This window comes from Balaenoptera acutorostrata, chromosome 2 (assembly GCF_949987535.1).
Source record: "Balaenoptera acutorostrata chromosome 2, mBalAcu1.1, whole genome shotgun sequence".
In the NCBI taxonomy this organism is placed as follows: domain Eukaryota; kingdom Metazoa; phylum Chordata; class Mammalia; order Artiodactyla; family Balaenopteridae; genus Balaenoptera; species Balaenoptera acutorostrata.
This window is the reverse complement of record NC_080065.1, coordinates 172,034,162-172,050,709: the sequence shown is the minus strand read 5'-3', so window position 1 is coordinate 172,050,709 and position 16,548 is coordinate 172,034,162. Positions and strand designations below refer to the sequence as shown.

General features: G+C 42.4%; 1 protein-coding gene across 1 annotated transcript in view; it reads right to left on the bottom strand.

Annotated features, from left to right (window-relative positions):
• Positions 1-4,483: 4,483 nt before the first annotated feature.
• LOC103013981 (olfactory receptor 7A10-like) overlaps positions 4,484-16,548 on the bottom strand; it is a 95,940-nt gene continuing 83,875 nt past the window's right edge. Inside the window, 2 exon segments of the mRNA XM_057541076.1 lie at positions 4,484-5,247; positions 5,250-5,974. Of these exon segments, the coding sequence (XP_057397059.1) occupies positions 5,021-5,247; positions 5,250-5,958 (936 nt within the window). The 5' untranslated portion in view covers positions 5,959-5,974 and the 3' untranslated portion in view covers positions 4,484-5,020.

Here is a 16,548-nt window from a genome sequence, read left to right as displayed (position 1 = left end):
AACATCCGAGTATAGGATACAGCATTATTAGCTATAATCACCTGTGCTCTACCTCGGATCCCCAACCTTGTTAATCTTATAACTGGAAGTTTGTGTGCTTTTCTAATCAAGTTCACTCACTCTTCCACCTCATTTTTAAATTTTTTTTGCTATTTTTTGTCAAAGGCAAACAATAAAAAGTGAGCTAGTAGGGAGATTGGTTTTATTCAGGCTAACGCAATAAGGAAAACACCCCCAATCCAAATATCAGAGTGTCTCTGCAGAGTGGTTTTGCCTTAGACTTTCATAGGGAAGAATAAGCAAATCATAGGTGGAGGGATTTTACATTTGGGATTGTTATTGTAACCAGGGGACTCTGTTAGCTGAGCAAGAAATGCTTAATCTCTGTGTCTAGCTAGTTTGTCAGGGAGGGGGACAAACAGTTCACCTACTCATTTATGAAACAGAAGAATGGGAATTGATGAGTGTGTGTCTGGCCCTGTCATAGGAAACAAGGAGGTCACTCGAGAGTCCTATTCTCCTCCTATGGGGAAGAGAGGTTCTTTGCAGTACTGGTTTCTAGAACACAAAACGGCGGGAGGTGGGGGGATTAACTGTCTGGGTTTTCCAGCAGCACAGGTAAAGTTCAATATTGTCGCTCGCCTTTATATATTAGTAATTGAACCATGCATATAAATGCCTACTTTACGCTAAGAGAACTTACCTGTCTTCAGTTAAACTATACCCCCCCCCCCCCACCAGCGATGGTTCTCAATGGGGAATGATTTGGCAATGCTTGGAGATTAGTGTTGGGTAGCACAGCTTGGTTTGGGTGGGGTGCTACTGGCATCTAGCGGTGGAAGCAGGGGATGCAGCTAAACATCTCAAAATGCACAGGATGGCCTCCCAAAACAGACTTATTTGGCTCTAAAGGAGAATAGTGCTGAGGTTGGAGGCGGGGTGGGAGGGTTGGGGGGAGTTAGGGGAGTACTGGTAAAATTGCTCAATACCTTCCTTTGGGAACCAGGGCTTTAGAGGCTGGGCAAAAACGTCTGAAAAACTAAATTCCTCCTGAGATGCAGAAAACAAGCAGGCTCAAAGGATTTTCAAATGCATCTTGAATTTCCCTTGGAGTTGTTGATCATTATTCATCTGTCTGTTACCTTTTATTTGAAACACTGCAGCTCAATTTGTATAATTTTTATATGAAGTTTGTAGAACTTTACTTATAAAAATTCACGGAGGGGGCTTCCCTGGTGGCGCAGTGGTTGAGAATCTGCCTGCCAATGCAGGGCACACGGGTTCGAGCCCTGGTCTGGGAAGATCCCACATGCCGCGGAGCAACTGGGCCCGTGAGCCACAATTACTGAGCCTGCGCGTCTGGAGCCTGTGCTCTGCAACAAGAGAGGCCGCGATAGTGAGAGGCCCGCGCACCGCGATGAGGAGTGGCCCCCGCTTGCCACAACTAGAGAAAGCCCTCGCACAGAAACGAAGACCCAACACAGCCATAAATAAATAGATAAATAAATTTTAAAAGTATTCATTCTAAAGTCTACTTTAAAAAAAAAATAATGATAGGGGCTTCCCTGGTGGTCCAGTGGTTAAGACTCTGTGCTTCCATTGCAGGGGGCACAGGTTCAATCCCTGGTCAGGGAACTAAGATCCCACATGCTGCGTAGCGCAGCCAAAAAAATTAAAAAAAAAAAATGATAGTCACACTTCAGCTTTAAAAAAAAAAAAATTCACTGAAAAGTCTCAGATTTTAGCTAAGAGCAAGGATAGGGTAGGGAGCAAACTTTTTCTTTTCTTTTGTTTTTTTGTTTTTTTGGCTGTGTCACGCGGGCTTGCAGGATCTTAGTTCCCCAACCAAGGATCAAACCCGCGCCCTTGGCAGTGAAAGCAAGGACTCTTAACCACTGGAGTGCCAGGGAATTCCCTATAGATGCGTTCTTGCTCACCAACCTGGAAGCTCTCTGAACTCTGTCATTTTAGGTTTTCATGTTGGCTTCATTACATAGACAAGGTGGATTAAATCATTGGTCATTGGTGATTGGTTCAACCTTCAATACCTCCACAGGTGGGGGTTTGAGGTTGAAAGTTCCAACCCTCTAATCAAAGTTCAGTCTTTCTGGCAACAAGCCCTGAAGCTCTCTAGAAGCCGCTTAGCCAAGAGTTATCTCATTAACATACCAAAGACACTCTTATCACTCAGGAGATTCCAAGGGTTTTAGGAGTCTGTGCCAGAAACTGGGAACAAAGAACAAATATTTTTTATTACATCATAGGGACAAAAACCAGCCCTCCATTCATACAAGCATCCCCCACCCCCCACCCCACTCTCAGAAAGTACACAGAACTCACCTCAGAAAATAGGTATTTCTGGGGAATTCCCTGGCGGTCCAGTGGTTAGGACTCCGTGCTTCCACCGTAGGGGTCACGGGTTCAATCCTGGTCCGGGAACTAAGATCCCAAGTGCTGGCAGGCGCAGGCACCCCCCCCCCCCAAAAAAAAGGTACTTCTGCTTTAAAAGACTGTATCCTCCATAAGTCTGATTTAGCTGGTACAGAAATTTAGCTTCAAACCTAAGACAGTATTGATTTAATAATCTGTATTAAATTGCTGCTGGTAATTGAAGGCTGGGAAATTTAGACCAACTCTCTAACTGAAGACAGTGAAAAGTATGCATGTAGTGTACATTAAAAAAAAAATCTAAAAAGCAACAAAGATCTAAATACTAGTAAGAAATCACTGCAGTGGAATCTCAAAAAGCCAAACCTATTAAAATAGAGAATAGAATGGTGCTTGCCAGGGGCTCTGGGAGGAGGGCATGGGAACTGGGAGATGTTGGTTAAAGGGTACAAACTTCCAGTTATAAGATGAATAAGTTCTGGGGATCTAATGCACAGCATGGTGACCCTAGTTAACGGATACTGTATTGTATACTTGAAAGTTGCTAAGGAAATAAATCAAGTGTTCTTACTACAAAAAAGAAATGGTAATTATGTGGTGGAGGTGGTAGCTAACACTATGGTGGTAAGCATTTTTCAAAATATAAGCGTTTTACAAATAAGTACATTGTACACTTTAAACTTATACAGAAAAGAAATCACTGCATGGAGACTAGGAGAGGACAGGGTTCCAGAGAGGTGAGCCAGACACTGGGGCTGGTTTTACCCTTGAGGTGGTCTACGAGAGGCAGCTAAGGGACCAAGTGAGCTTTAGGTGTCTACAAGACCAGGGATAAAGAGTGAGAGTAAGGGTCTCCCCTCTTTGTGCCAGCTTCCCAAAGGAATGTCTCTGGGGAATAGAGGGGACCTGGAAGCAAACCAGTATGGACTGCAGCCAGGTTTCCCATCACCTGGTAGATGCGAGAAAAAGCTTGTGTAACTACAGGGCATTACTATCAGACAAAGTAGATTTTAATGCAAAAACCTTTGTTACACCCAGAGATAACAAAGGTAACTTCATAAGGATAGAAGATTGGGTCCACCATGAAAACATAATAATTCTGAATTTGTATTCAATAGTCTATTGATTTTTTATATATATATAATTTTATTTATTTTATTTTTGGCTGCGTTGGGTCTTCGTTGCTGCACGTGGGCTTTCTCTAGTTGCGGTGAGCGGGGGATACTCTTTGTTGTGGTACGCGGGCTTCTCGTTGCAGTGGCTTCTCTTGTTGCGGAGCACAGGCTCTAGGCGCATGGGCTTCAGTAGTTGTGGCACATGGGCTCAGTAGTTGTGGCTCGTGGGTTCTAGAGCGCAGGCTCAGTAGTTGTGGCTTGCGGGCTTCGTTGTTCCGCGGCATGTGGGATCTTCCCAGACCAGGGCTCGAACCCGTGTCCCCAGCATTGGCAGGTGGATTCTTAACCACTGCACCACCAGGGAAGCCCCTCAATAGTCTATTGATTGAACTACAAGCAGAGATAGTCAAATTCTATATCACACTGGGTGATTTTAGCATATATCACTCCATGATTGATACAATGAGATAAAAAAAAAATCAGTAAAAATAAGATTTCAACGTGATTAACCAACTTGACCTATTGGGCATATATAGAAAATGCACTCAATCGTTGTAGAATCCACATTGATCTTTCAGCGCAAACAGATCACCTACTAAGTTTGACCACAAGTGCATGAGAGCAAATCTCAATAAATTTCAAAGAATTAAAATTATACAGAGTATGTTCTTTAGCCACAATGCAATGATACTAAAAACCAATAACAAAAGAAGGAAAAGAGGTCCTCCATATATTTGGACACTAAAAAATGCACTTCTATATAACTCATGGATTAAATAAAAACTCTCAATTGACTTTATTCAAATCAATTTCTCTGCATAGATTGCAGCAGAAATGAGGAAAATGAGGATGACTCAAAAGGGAGAGATGAAATGAGAATTGGTTTATCTAAGTATAATGTGAAAGCAAATGAGTGTTCACTATAAGTTTACAAACACATGGACTGCACATCTGATAATAATTTTTTCCTCCAGCTTTATTGAGATTAATTGACTTCAGTTAACACCTGATAATTACACATTTGATTTTACTAGTGCTTAATATAGACAAATTTCTGTACACATATATTAAACTATCTCATATACTCATATATTCCCATATATGAGATATATTCCCTATATCACTATTAAATATGTAATATTTTGCCTATTTTATAGATGTCGACTGAACTCAGAGAGTTAAGTTAGCTGATAAATGACAGGTAGTAAAACACAGGATAGAAGGATTTTTTTTTTTTTTTTTTTGCTGCTGCTGCATTGCAGCCTGCAGGATCTTAGTTCCCCGACCAGGGATCGAACCCGTGTTCCCTGCAGTGGAAGCTCAGAGTCCTAACCACTGGACCTCCAGGGAATTCCCAGGATAGAAGGATTTAATACAAAGATATCTGATTTGAAAACCCATGATTAATCACTTTGCTAGGAGAATTGAATTTTGGAAGAGTCAGGAATTCTGGCATACCCAGTATTTCATTCCCTTTGACTCTTTCTAGAAGCCCACACCCAAGGCAGATGGCAGAATCATGAAAAAGAAAATGTTCCAGAGATCAGCGTCCTCAAGTCTCCCTTTATGGCTCTGTTCCTCAGGCTGTAGATGGAGGGGTTCACCATAGGAGTGACCACAGTGTTCATCACTGAGGCCACTGCCCTCCTCCTGGGGGAGAGAGTAGCTGCAGAACTAAGGTAAACTCCAACACAGGTCCCATAGAATAAGAAAACGACAGACAGGTGAGACCCAAAGGTGGAAAAGCTTTATACTTTCCGCCAATTGATGGGATTCTCAGGCTGGATGAGGCAATGCAAGTGTAAGAGAAAATTATCCCTGAGAGGGGACCAACACCTAACAGGCTAGTCACTAGATACATCAGGATGTCATTGATAAGAGTATCAGAACAGGTGAGTCTGAGGATCTGAACAAGTTCACAGAAGAAGTGGGGGATTTTCAAGTCTGTGCAGAAGGACAGATGCAACACCATCAGACTGTGGAGCAAGGCGTTCATAACGCTAATGAACAAGGAGCAATGACTCATCAGACCACAGAGACGGGGGTTCATGATGATTGCATAATACAGAGGGTGGCAGATGGCCACGTAGCGGTCATAAGCCATGATGGTCAGGAGCAAATGGTCCATACATATGAAAACCATGAAAAAATACACCTGAGTGAGGCAGACTGCATCGGTGATGACTTTGTTCCCTGTCTGGATGTTCACCAGTATCTTGGGGACTATAGTGGAGGTGAAACAGATGTCAACAAAGGACAGGTGGGAGAGGAAGAAGTGCATGGGGGTGTGGAGATGGGAGTCTGAGCTGACGGCCAGGATGATGAGCAGATTCCCCAGCACAGTGACCAGGTACCTGGACAGGAACAGCCCAAAGAGAAGGGGTTGCAGTTCTGGATCCTCTGAGAGGCCCAGGAGGAGGAATTCTGAGACACCAGTCTGGTTTTCTGATTCCATGTTGTTGATGAGTCTACTGGAAAATAGAGACATGAATTACCATGAAACAGACACACAGACATCACTTGTTTGAGAGAAGTCGTTTAAACAATTCTTCCCTTCTGGTTGCTCTACTCATTTCTTCCTTCACCAAGTAATTTTTGAATGACTTCTAAGTACCATACATTTTGTTCTAATACCAAAATTTAAAAATTAAAACATTTTATTAAAAATTAAAATATTTTATTTTTTTAGGAACTATCATGCCTGCATGGCATTTTAAAATCTATGATTAGGGCTTCCCTGGTGGTGCAGTGGTTAGGAATCGCCTGCCAACGCAGGGGACGCAGGTTCGAGCCCTGGTCCGGGAAGATCCCACATGCCACGGAGCGACTAAGCCTGTGTGCCACAACTACTGAGCCTGTGCTCTAGAGCCCGTGAGCCACAACTAATGGGCCTGCGAGCCACAACTACTGAAGCCCGTGCACCTAGAGCCCGTGTTCTGCAACAAGAGAAGCCACCACAATGAGAAGCCTGTGCACCGCAGGAAAGAGTAGCCCCTGCTCGCCGCAACTAGAGAAACCCCATGCACAGCAATGAAGACCCAACACAGCCAAAAATAAATAAATAAAATAAATTTATTAAATACATAAATAAATAAATAAAATCTGTGATTAAATTCTAATCGTTTCTTCACATAGGGTCAAACCTGGTTGGATGACTTCATTTTCTCAGAGAATTTTAACTCTGTAGTTAACTTTATACTGAGTCTGCTCAGAATGGCAAATCTCAGGTATTGCTGGAAATTATAAGCTCAGATTCTCTACTGTCTCAATGTGAGAAATAATGTCATTAATCCATTCCTTTAAATATTCTACTTTTTACAAATTGGATCAAACCACTCTATTGGAACCTGTCTATATAGAAAGAATTGTTTTGCTGCAATCTGTCATTTGCCATCAGCCTACAGTGAGGGACATTATAAGAAAAGGTTAAATGAATCTATATCTTGTCTATTGTGGAAGTGTCATACCCGTAGGGGAAATTCCTGTCTGGCTCTTAAAACAAGAATAGCTGATGCTTTTTCTGAAAAACTGATTTAGGGAGTTCCCTGACAGTCCAGTAGTTAGGACTCGGCGCTTTCACTGCCGTGGCCCCAGGTTCAGTCCCTGGTCAGGGAACTGAGATCCCGCAAGTCTAGAAACTCAGACAGAGTCATTTTATAGCATATTTCTTTCAACTAGTTGTTCCTTGGTAGCTACCTTTTTGGACATGTCTATATGGCAATGGCTTTGTAATTATCCCCTACCCTCTAAGTACTCTTTCTTTTAAAAATCACTTAATTATTTATTTATTTTTGACTGCGTTGGGTCTTCGTTTCTGCTTGCGGGCTTTCTCTAGCTATGGCGAGTGGCGGCTACTCTTCGTTGCGGTGCGCAAGCTTCTCATTGCAGTGGCTTCTCTTGTTGCGGAGCACGGGCTCTAGGCGCATGGGCTTCAGTAGTTGTGGCACATGGGCTCAGTAGTTGTGGCTCATGGGTTCTAGAGCTCAGGCTCAGTAGTTGTGGTACATGGGCTTAGTTGTTCCGCGGCATGTGGGATCTTCCCAGACCAGGCCTCGAACCCGTGTTACCTGCATTGGCAGGCGGATTCTTAACCACTGCACCACCAGGGAAGCCCCTCCAAATACTCTTGAATGCATTTAACCCTGTGCATTTTTGCAGAGCAATCTTCTTCCCAAGCGTGCCAGGGAAGGTCCAGCACATTCTTCTGGAACACTTCAATGGCATTCTACCCAATAAACCCACAAGTCTTCACTTCGGCATTCAAATTCTTCCAACATCTGGGCCCTGTAATAATTACACATGGGGCAAGGCACTCTCAGCAATGAATTTACCTTGTAAATTTTGTTTACAAGGTACTCTCAGCAATGAATTTACCTTGTAAAACTGACACTCCACGTAGTTTCATTGAGAAAGCTTCAAGAGTGAATAATTCTAGGAGCTGGTGTGCAAATACCAGCAGGACACATAATTGATGAAGATGTGTCATTTCCTGCTCTAATCAAAAGCAAATTATTCATCTCAGAATATGAGCTTTGGAAGGACACATATTTGTAACAGAAGTGAAGGGAGGATGGAATGCATAGAGTCTTGAGAAAGCAAAGGAAACAAATGAGCATTTTTAAGCTCTGCCTTCACACTGGCTGGCCTGTGGGAGGGAACTCATGAACTAGCCAATGCTAACATCCAGGTCCCTTGACAGGATCAGAACCCAGGCAATGGTTTATGAAGCAAGGGAGGAAGGACAGGTGTCTAGTCACAAAGGAAAAGAAGTTGAGCAAAGTGCAAAGGACATTTGTGTCCTTCAAATTAATAAGACATATGCATTAGATAGGAAACGTTCTGAGTACTAGGGACACAGGGAATACTCCAGAAATATTGGCTCTCATTATTGCCATTATTGTTTTTTATTAATAACAGAATAGCTATTGGTATATTAGTCTTTATGGAAGAGAAAATATTGAACTTACTTAAGGATGTTCCTCTTCCCCTTAATTTTTTGACACACAGTCTGATCTGTTTAACTGTCACAATTCCAGAAACATGAATGAAATTTCAACATTTGGAAAGTTTAAAAATGCGAGAAAGAGATTTTGTAATTTTTCTGTTTTTCTTTTTCGTTCTTTTTTTTTTTTAGCCTATAAACAATAGGAATTTATTTCTCATAATTCTGGAGGCTGGAATGAAAGTCTGAGATCAGGGTGCCAGCATGTTGGGTGATGGAGGGAGGGTCGGCCTGGACGCTAGAGACTTCTTATATCCTTACCTGGCAGAAGGGGTGAGGGATCTCTTTTATAGGACACTAATCCCACTCATGAGGGCTCTACCTTCATGACTTAAGCACCTCCCAAAGGCCCCACTTCATAATACCATCATATTTGGGGGTTAGGATTTCAGCATATATATTTTGGGGGTACACAAACTTTTAGACCATAACACATATACTGGCATAATCCTTTTCATATTTTTTCAGTGTATTTAGGTTTCCTTTCTGTTATTGATTATTTATGTTTTTTAATTTAATTTAATTTTTTATTGAAGTATAGTTGATTTACAATGTTGTGCCAATGTCTGCTGAACAGCAAAGTCACCGTTATATATAATATATATGTTATATATATAATATATATATACTTTTTCATATTCTTTTCCATTATGGTTTATCATAGGATATTGAATATAGTTCCCTGTGCTATACAGTAGGACCTTGTTGTGTTCTGTTTTTCTTAAAGAAAATGTTGAAGAGCTTCTCAAAAAATTAAAAATAGAATTACCATATGATCCAGCAATTCCACCTCTGGGTCTGTAACCAAAAGATCTGACAGTAGGATCTCCAAGAGCTATTTATACTCCCATGTTCTTAGCAGCATTATTTACAATAACCGAAAGGTGGAAGCAGCCCATCTCTCCAGTGACAGATGAATGAATAAGCAAAATGTGGAATATACCTACAGTGGAATATTAAATATTATTCTGCCTTAAAAAGGAAGGGCATTCTGACACATGCTACAACATGGATGAACCTTGAGGACATAATGCTAAGTGAAATAAACCAGTCACAAAAGGACAAATGTGGTAAGAGTCCACTTATATGAAGTACCTAGAGTAGTCAAATTCATACAGAGAGTAGAAGGCAGAAGGGTAGTTGCCAGGGGCTGGGGGGATGGAAGAATGGGGAGGGGTAGTGTTTCATGAGGACAGAGTTTCAGTTTTGCAACATGAAAACTGTTCTGGAGATGGATGGTGGTGATGGTTGCCCAACAATGGGATTGAACTTAATGCTACTGAACTGCATACTTAAAATAGCTTAAAGGGTACATTTTATTTGATATATTTTGTCATGATTAAAAAAATAAATGAATTAATAAAAAATCCCGAAGGAACTCTTTCTGGTTTGCTTTACTCATGCTCCTGCCCACTCTGCTTTGAGAAATCAGTTGCCCCTCATTTCTCGAACTTCATGGATGTTCTTAGGGAACAAAACCCCACCCTCGCTTCTGTTTCATGCTTCTCCCTCAGCCAGAGAATCCTGCAGATCAGGGAATATTTAACACCATTCATGGAGACTCAGATCTTACCTCCTCCTGTTCTTGGTAGGATCACATCCAAGTCCAGCTTAGAAATAACTGGGTGAGTGCTGTCTCCTGGAAGAATCCACGGCAGGAGACAGACTTAGATCCTTACCAACTCTGTCCCCTCAGTCTACTTCAGGATCCTTGGACCTTGCCAAAGAGGCAAGGAAGGACTGACTGGGCGGTTCTCCAAGTGTCTACCAATCGTTCTTAGGAATGAGGGGGAAGAACCCATCCATAATGAGTCCCCAGGGATCAGAGGCTAAAAGGATAATGAGAATTACAGAGCTCTCAACACCCAGCCTCCATGTTCCACAAACCAGGGGACAAAATAAGGACACTGATAAGTTGGTTATTCTCAAGGAAGATAGTAATTACGATGACACTATGGTTTTTAAACTTTAATGTGCATCAGAATCACCCAAAGTGTTTGTTAAACAGATCTCTGGGTCCCACCCTAGAGTTTCTGATTGACTAGGTCTGGGGTGGAGTCCAAGAATTTGCATTTCTAACAAGTCCCCAGGTGATGCTGATGCTGGTCAGCGGGTCACACTTTGAGAATTACTGCTGTAGAAATTCCTAAAGCGTGGTGTGGAATCAGCCACATCTGGATTCAAATTCTATATAAATCCAAGGAGGAAAATCCTTGAACATGTTTGAGCTTTTGTTTCCCATCTGGATAATGGGAGTGAGAATGTAGGAGTACCCTGCATTCCAGGAGTACACATGAAAAGGAAAAAAATAAAGCCCATAGCAGAGTATGCACTTACTGGGGCTCAGAGCAGGTCACCCCCAAATATGCCAAAGTGTCATAATGATTATTTTGAATTACAGTTACTTTAGGGACTTCCCTGGTGGTCCAGTGGTTAAGACTCCACGCTCCCAATGCAGGGGGCCTGGGTTCAATCCCAGGTCAGGGAACTAAGATCCTGCAAGCCACACAGCGCAGCCCCCCCCAAAAAAAACTTCACAAAAATGTCCAATGCGAGAGGGACACTTTGACTCTCCCGTCTGTCTCCTTGAAAGCAGAAAATAAATCTCCCATGTGAAAAGGTACCCTCCCTGTACCAGGAGGATGGAAAAATCCTTATCACCAGAGATAGGGAGCCCAGGGCCAAGAAGGCTATATAAACAGATCTTGTTACTTCTTCATTAATTAGGCATCCAAGCCTATTTTTCTTTGTATGGTCAACTCCTCACAAATTTATTGTTCTTTTGTCTAAAAAGTATAAAAGCTGCCTGCCTTGGTCACTTCTTAGGTCCTATTTCTATGAGACTTTTGTATGTATGACTTAATTTTTTTTCTCCTTTTAATCTGTCTTGTGTCAATTTAATTATTAGATCGCCCAGAAGAACTCAAGAAGGGGGAGGGGATTTTTCCCCTCCCCAACACGTTCATTATTCATATTCTTATTATTTTTAAATTTCATTGGAGTATAGTTGATTTACAATGCTGTGTTAGTTTCAGGTGCACAGCAAAATGATTCAATTATACATATACATATATTCATTCTTTTTCAGATTCTTTACCCATATAGGTTATTACATAGTAATATGTACTATGTACATAGTAGAGTTCCCTGTGCTATACAGTAGGTCCTTGTTGGTTACCTATTTTATATCTAGTACTGTGTGTATGTTAATCCCAAGCTCCTAATTTATCCCTCCCCACCACGTTTCCCCTTTGGTAACCATAAGTTTGTTTTTGAAATCTGTGAGTCTGTTTCTGTTTTGTAAATAAGTTCATTTATATCATTTTAAAAAAATTAGATTCCACATATGAGTAATATCATATGGTATTTATCTTTCTCTGTCTGACTTACTTGACTTATTATGATAAGCTCTAGGTCCATCCATGTTGCTGCAATTATTCATATTATTTATATTACGATTACCAGGACTTGAGAAGGTCCTGACCTGATTGCTCCCTTTGAGTGGCGTGTGTTGGAGGGTTTAGGGCGGAAAGGACAGGAATGTAAAGGAGGAGGCAGAAGAGAGAGAACATCCAGGGACAACACCTATGAGTTGTGAAGAAATAGGACCATCTTGAAAATTCCATGAGGATCCTTGATCACATCAAGGAGCAAGTTGTCTGGGGAGACTGACCCCCTTTCCTTGAATCTCAGTGTCTTCCTTAAAGGGTTGGATCCAAAACCAGCAATGTGAGCATTCAACAGCACAGGTCAGGTCTCCTCCTTCCCTTCCTGGGACATAAAGGGATGCATTGGAGCAGCCTGGAATTCCCAGAAAATTTTGAGAAGTATTGATTCCTTTGAGTAGCGAATTGGTCCATGCAATTTTAAGGTGAGAGAAAGGGGTCAGCAGAGCCACAAGCAATTGCAAATCTAGTGCCAAGGGACTTGGAAATAGGCCAGAAAAATCGGGAGGGCAGTTAGACAGCGATTCTCACTCTTGACCATGCATCAGAGTCACCTAAAGGGTTTCTTAAAACACAGGTTGCTGGGCACCACCCCAGAGTTTCAGCATGTCTAGGTGAAGTCTGAGAAATTGCATTTCAAAGAACTCCCCAGGTAATGCTGATATGACTGGTAGAACCTGCTGCATAATTTTCGGGTCCCAGTGCAAAATGAAAATGTGGGACCCCATGTTGGCAAAATGTCAAGACAGTGATAGCAGAGCATTCAACCAAGAGTGGGGTCCTCTGTGGCTCTTCTGGTTGCACACCCATGAACCCAGCCCTGGCTGCTGGTCTAGGTTCACATTTTGAGAACCATTGGTTTAGACTTCCTACTTAATTAACCTAGGACTACCTCCAAATAGGAATAATAATGATAATGCTAACAGTAATAACAATGTTGCCCCCTTTCCTCTAGAACTTACAAGGATTTCTGTATCTCCAGGATGGCCCCACAGGAGACCACAGGGGCTGAGTTTCTCCCCAGGATGTAGATGTTGAAGAGAAATTGATGCTTGTGAATTTCAAGGAGACAGTCATGTGTGCAGTTTCTGGACAATACACATTCTCTAAGAAGCAACAAGGTAGCAAAGCTTTCTGGTTGGTAGGTGTGAGATTGTGTTGATAGGGGACACTTAGTATATTTACAGTTTTTCTCTGGCCCTAGGGGCCTTGTCTCCAAAGCTCCTCGTTAGCCAAATTGTTCTCTCTTCACTCCAATCCTGCAGCAGAAGGAAGGAAACTACTGGCTTGCTAATTCCCTAAGCCGGGATAAGCATGTGGCCTTTCCTCTCTCCTGCCTCTGGTACCAAAGCTCACAGTCTGGGATGATCAACAGCAAGATGCCCAACAGCAGATAGTCACCCTTCACCAAGTACCACTCGCTTTCCCAGGAGGCAGTCTCCCAAACATCAGCCATTCCTGATTGTCTTCATGGTTGTTGTTAATACCCTCATCGACTTGAAAGTGACACTTAATTGGCTCTTCTTTTAAACTCAGCAAAGTTTGTTTTTTGGTGCTGGTGATATTTTCTAATACATATTAAAATACACAGTCTTTAAAATACTGTCTGCATCCTATTTTGGAAACACTAATGAGTGCATCTCTACAGCTTCTAGATTTTTTTGCATCAGGAGCACCTGCTCAGGTAGCCTCCTCTGACTCTCCCCCTCGGCCAGGGTTCTTAATTTGGGGCTCTAGTCATTGATGGCACTCAACTATGACTATACTGAGATCCAAGACTCTGGCAATTATTTGATGAAAGGCCACTTTGCCCTGTAAAATGCAACTACAAGGGAACAGTTTTTGCTCACCATGGCTTAACACAGTGCCAGACCCAAATAGGAGCTGATAAAAATATTACTGTGTGAGCCAGGAAATTGTTGCAACCCATGAGTTAGGTGCCATTATTATACCCATAATAGGAACCAATGATTGGAGGCAATGGTTTGCTGGGAAGTCAGGAAAAAGATCTGATTTGTAGCACTGGTCGATTTCTGAGGTGTAAATTCTCCCCCCACAAATTCGAGCTCCCAGTCATTGAAGGCAGAGTTGGGCAGAGCTGTAGGATCAGCTCTGCAGTGTGGACTTTCAGCTCACCACTGAGAGGGATTCTCTATTCTTCAAACTCCCCAAGCTTATTCATGCCTCAAGGCTTTTGTATCAGCATTTCTGGCATTTCTCTCTTTTGAAATGTCTTCTCCCAGATCTTCCCACAGTTGGCCTTTGTAATTCAGATTGTCAAATTAAAAAAAAAAAAAAAGAAAAATGCCACTTCGAATGCCAGTAAGGAATGACTTTATTAAGAGGGACTATTGCAGCAGGCAGAAACGCCTATTGTTAGCCAGAATCGTTTCAGGGAGGGAATGGAGGAACAAAGCTTTAATATGCGGAGGCCAGTGGCTGGAGAGGGAAGGAGGGACTTGTTAAAAACTGCTTTGTGGGCGGGGCTGGGGTGATAGTGGGGGTGAGGGTGAGCGGGGGCTGAGGGTAAAGTGCAGGATGGTGGAGGAGTGGGGAAGTGTCTTGAAACTTAACAAACTGCTTTAAAGAATTGCAATAACAGGAAAAGAGGAGGCAGGAAATGTTTGTTGCCAGGCACGTGGAGGAGGGGTGGGGATCTGGAACTGACGCAGAGCTAACAAGTTATAGTGCTGGAAGTTCTCACAAATAAACGGTCTCGCTGTCCTCGAGGCAGCTGGATTGTCTCGAGTCAATCCAGCCTCGGTTATGTCAAGCAACGTTTTAATCAGCCTTGTCAAGGTCTCCGCTGGAACATCAGCCCCCCAAAGAGTGCCTGTGTTCAACTACTACCAGTCATTCAGGTACCCCATTACCATTTACTTTTCTTCTAGCATTTGCCATTTGCTTTTTCTTTTTTTCTTTCTTTCTTTTTTGTTTTTAATATTTATTTATCTGGCTGCGCCGGATCTTCGTTGCCACGTGCGGGATCTTCCTCGCGGCATGCGGGATCTTTTAGTTGCGGCATGTGGGATCTAGTTCCCTGACCAGGGATGCAACCTGGGCTCCCTGCATAGGGAGCGCGGAGTCTTAGCCACTGGACCATCAGGGAAGTCCCGCCATTTGCTTTCTTCCTTATTTGATTTTTCTGTGTATATGTTGTGTTGTTTATTTTACATTCCTCGTATTTAGAATAGTGCATGATATAGAGTAAGCACTCAATAACATCAATTCAATGAATGAATAATTACCCTGTAAAAATACGCAACAATTTAGACTTCTGTAGGCAGCGAACCACTCTATTGATATCGCTGAATACAGTCGACCCTGGGGGTCGGTAGATCCGCGATTGGCTGAATCCGCAGACGCGGGACCCGCTAAATGGGCGGGCAGAATGTAACACTATCCCATGTTACATAAGGGACTTGAAAGTCCCTGGCTTTGGGTATGCGTGGGGCGGTGGTACTGGAACCAATACTCCGCAGATACTGAGGGACGACTGAACTTGGTATCTTTACTTGTACAATTAAAAGGAACTAGTGTAAACAGGGTGTGTATTCTTTGGTTTAACAATAATCCTATATAAATCAGTAACACTGAGCCTGTTACTATTTGCTCTAGATGACTATGTAAATCTAGTCAGGGAGAATAGGGTGTGTCTTTTAAGCCTTTAGTCCTTTCAGTTGTATGATAGATAAAAGTCAGTGACCTTGTGCATTTCTCCTGACAGAAAGCTTGCTGTAGCTGAGATGTAAGTGGACATCAGCCTGGCCCAAGCTCTTACCTCGCTGACTGTGGATTTCTGTGTCTTTCGGTGAGTAACGAATAAGAGCTTGTGGCAGGGGCTCCCCACTGCCCTTCACTTTGTAAGATAATTTTTACCCTGCAGAACCTTTTCTCTTGACTGTGGGCATCCTGGTGCATTTGAGATTGAGGTATCTTGTGAAATGAAATTTTTCAGTTAATTTATGTTGGGTAAGCGTGGACTGAAAAAAGTGCACAACGTGCGAGTTGTGAGTTAAGTTTTATTTGGGGGTAAAATGAGGACTATAGCCTAGGAGACAGCCTCTCAGATAGCTCTGAGGAACTGATCCCAAAAAGGTAGGGGGGAGGTCAGTATACATGTGATTTGGGTGAAGGGGGACATGTGCAATGAAGCACACTTGTTGGCAGAGGGTTGCTACTAGTCATGAGGAACAGATGTCTCTGTCAATGATTTTAGTCCTTTTCTAGATAGAAGAAGATGCAAGAAATTGGTCTCATAAAATCTTCTCCTGAAGAATATCTAACTATCTGAAGACCTGTTCTGCCAGTTTTTCCCAGAGCACAGAGCGCCTCATTCCTCAGCTCTGCCCCGAACTCCTTTCAGGGTGTATTGAAGGTCAGCCACTGCTATGGCTAGTGACTTCATCCTTGTAGAGGCAGACGGTAGGTTTTCATCCACAAAGGCTTTGTTCACAGGGTGTCAGGATGGACAATTTATTACCTTTTAATTATGAGTTCTACTATTAAGGTCGGCTTTGTTCTTTTCAAGTGAGCTCAGCTAACCTGACAACCCCCAACACTTGAAAGTCAAGACATTCTTTAAAAAGTGATGCAA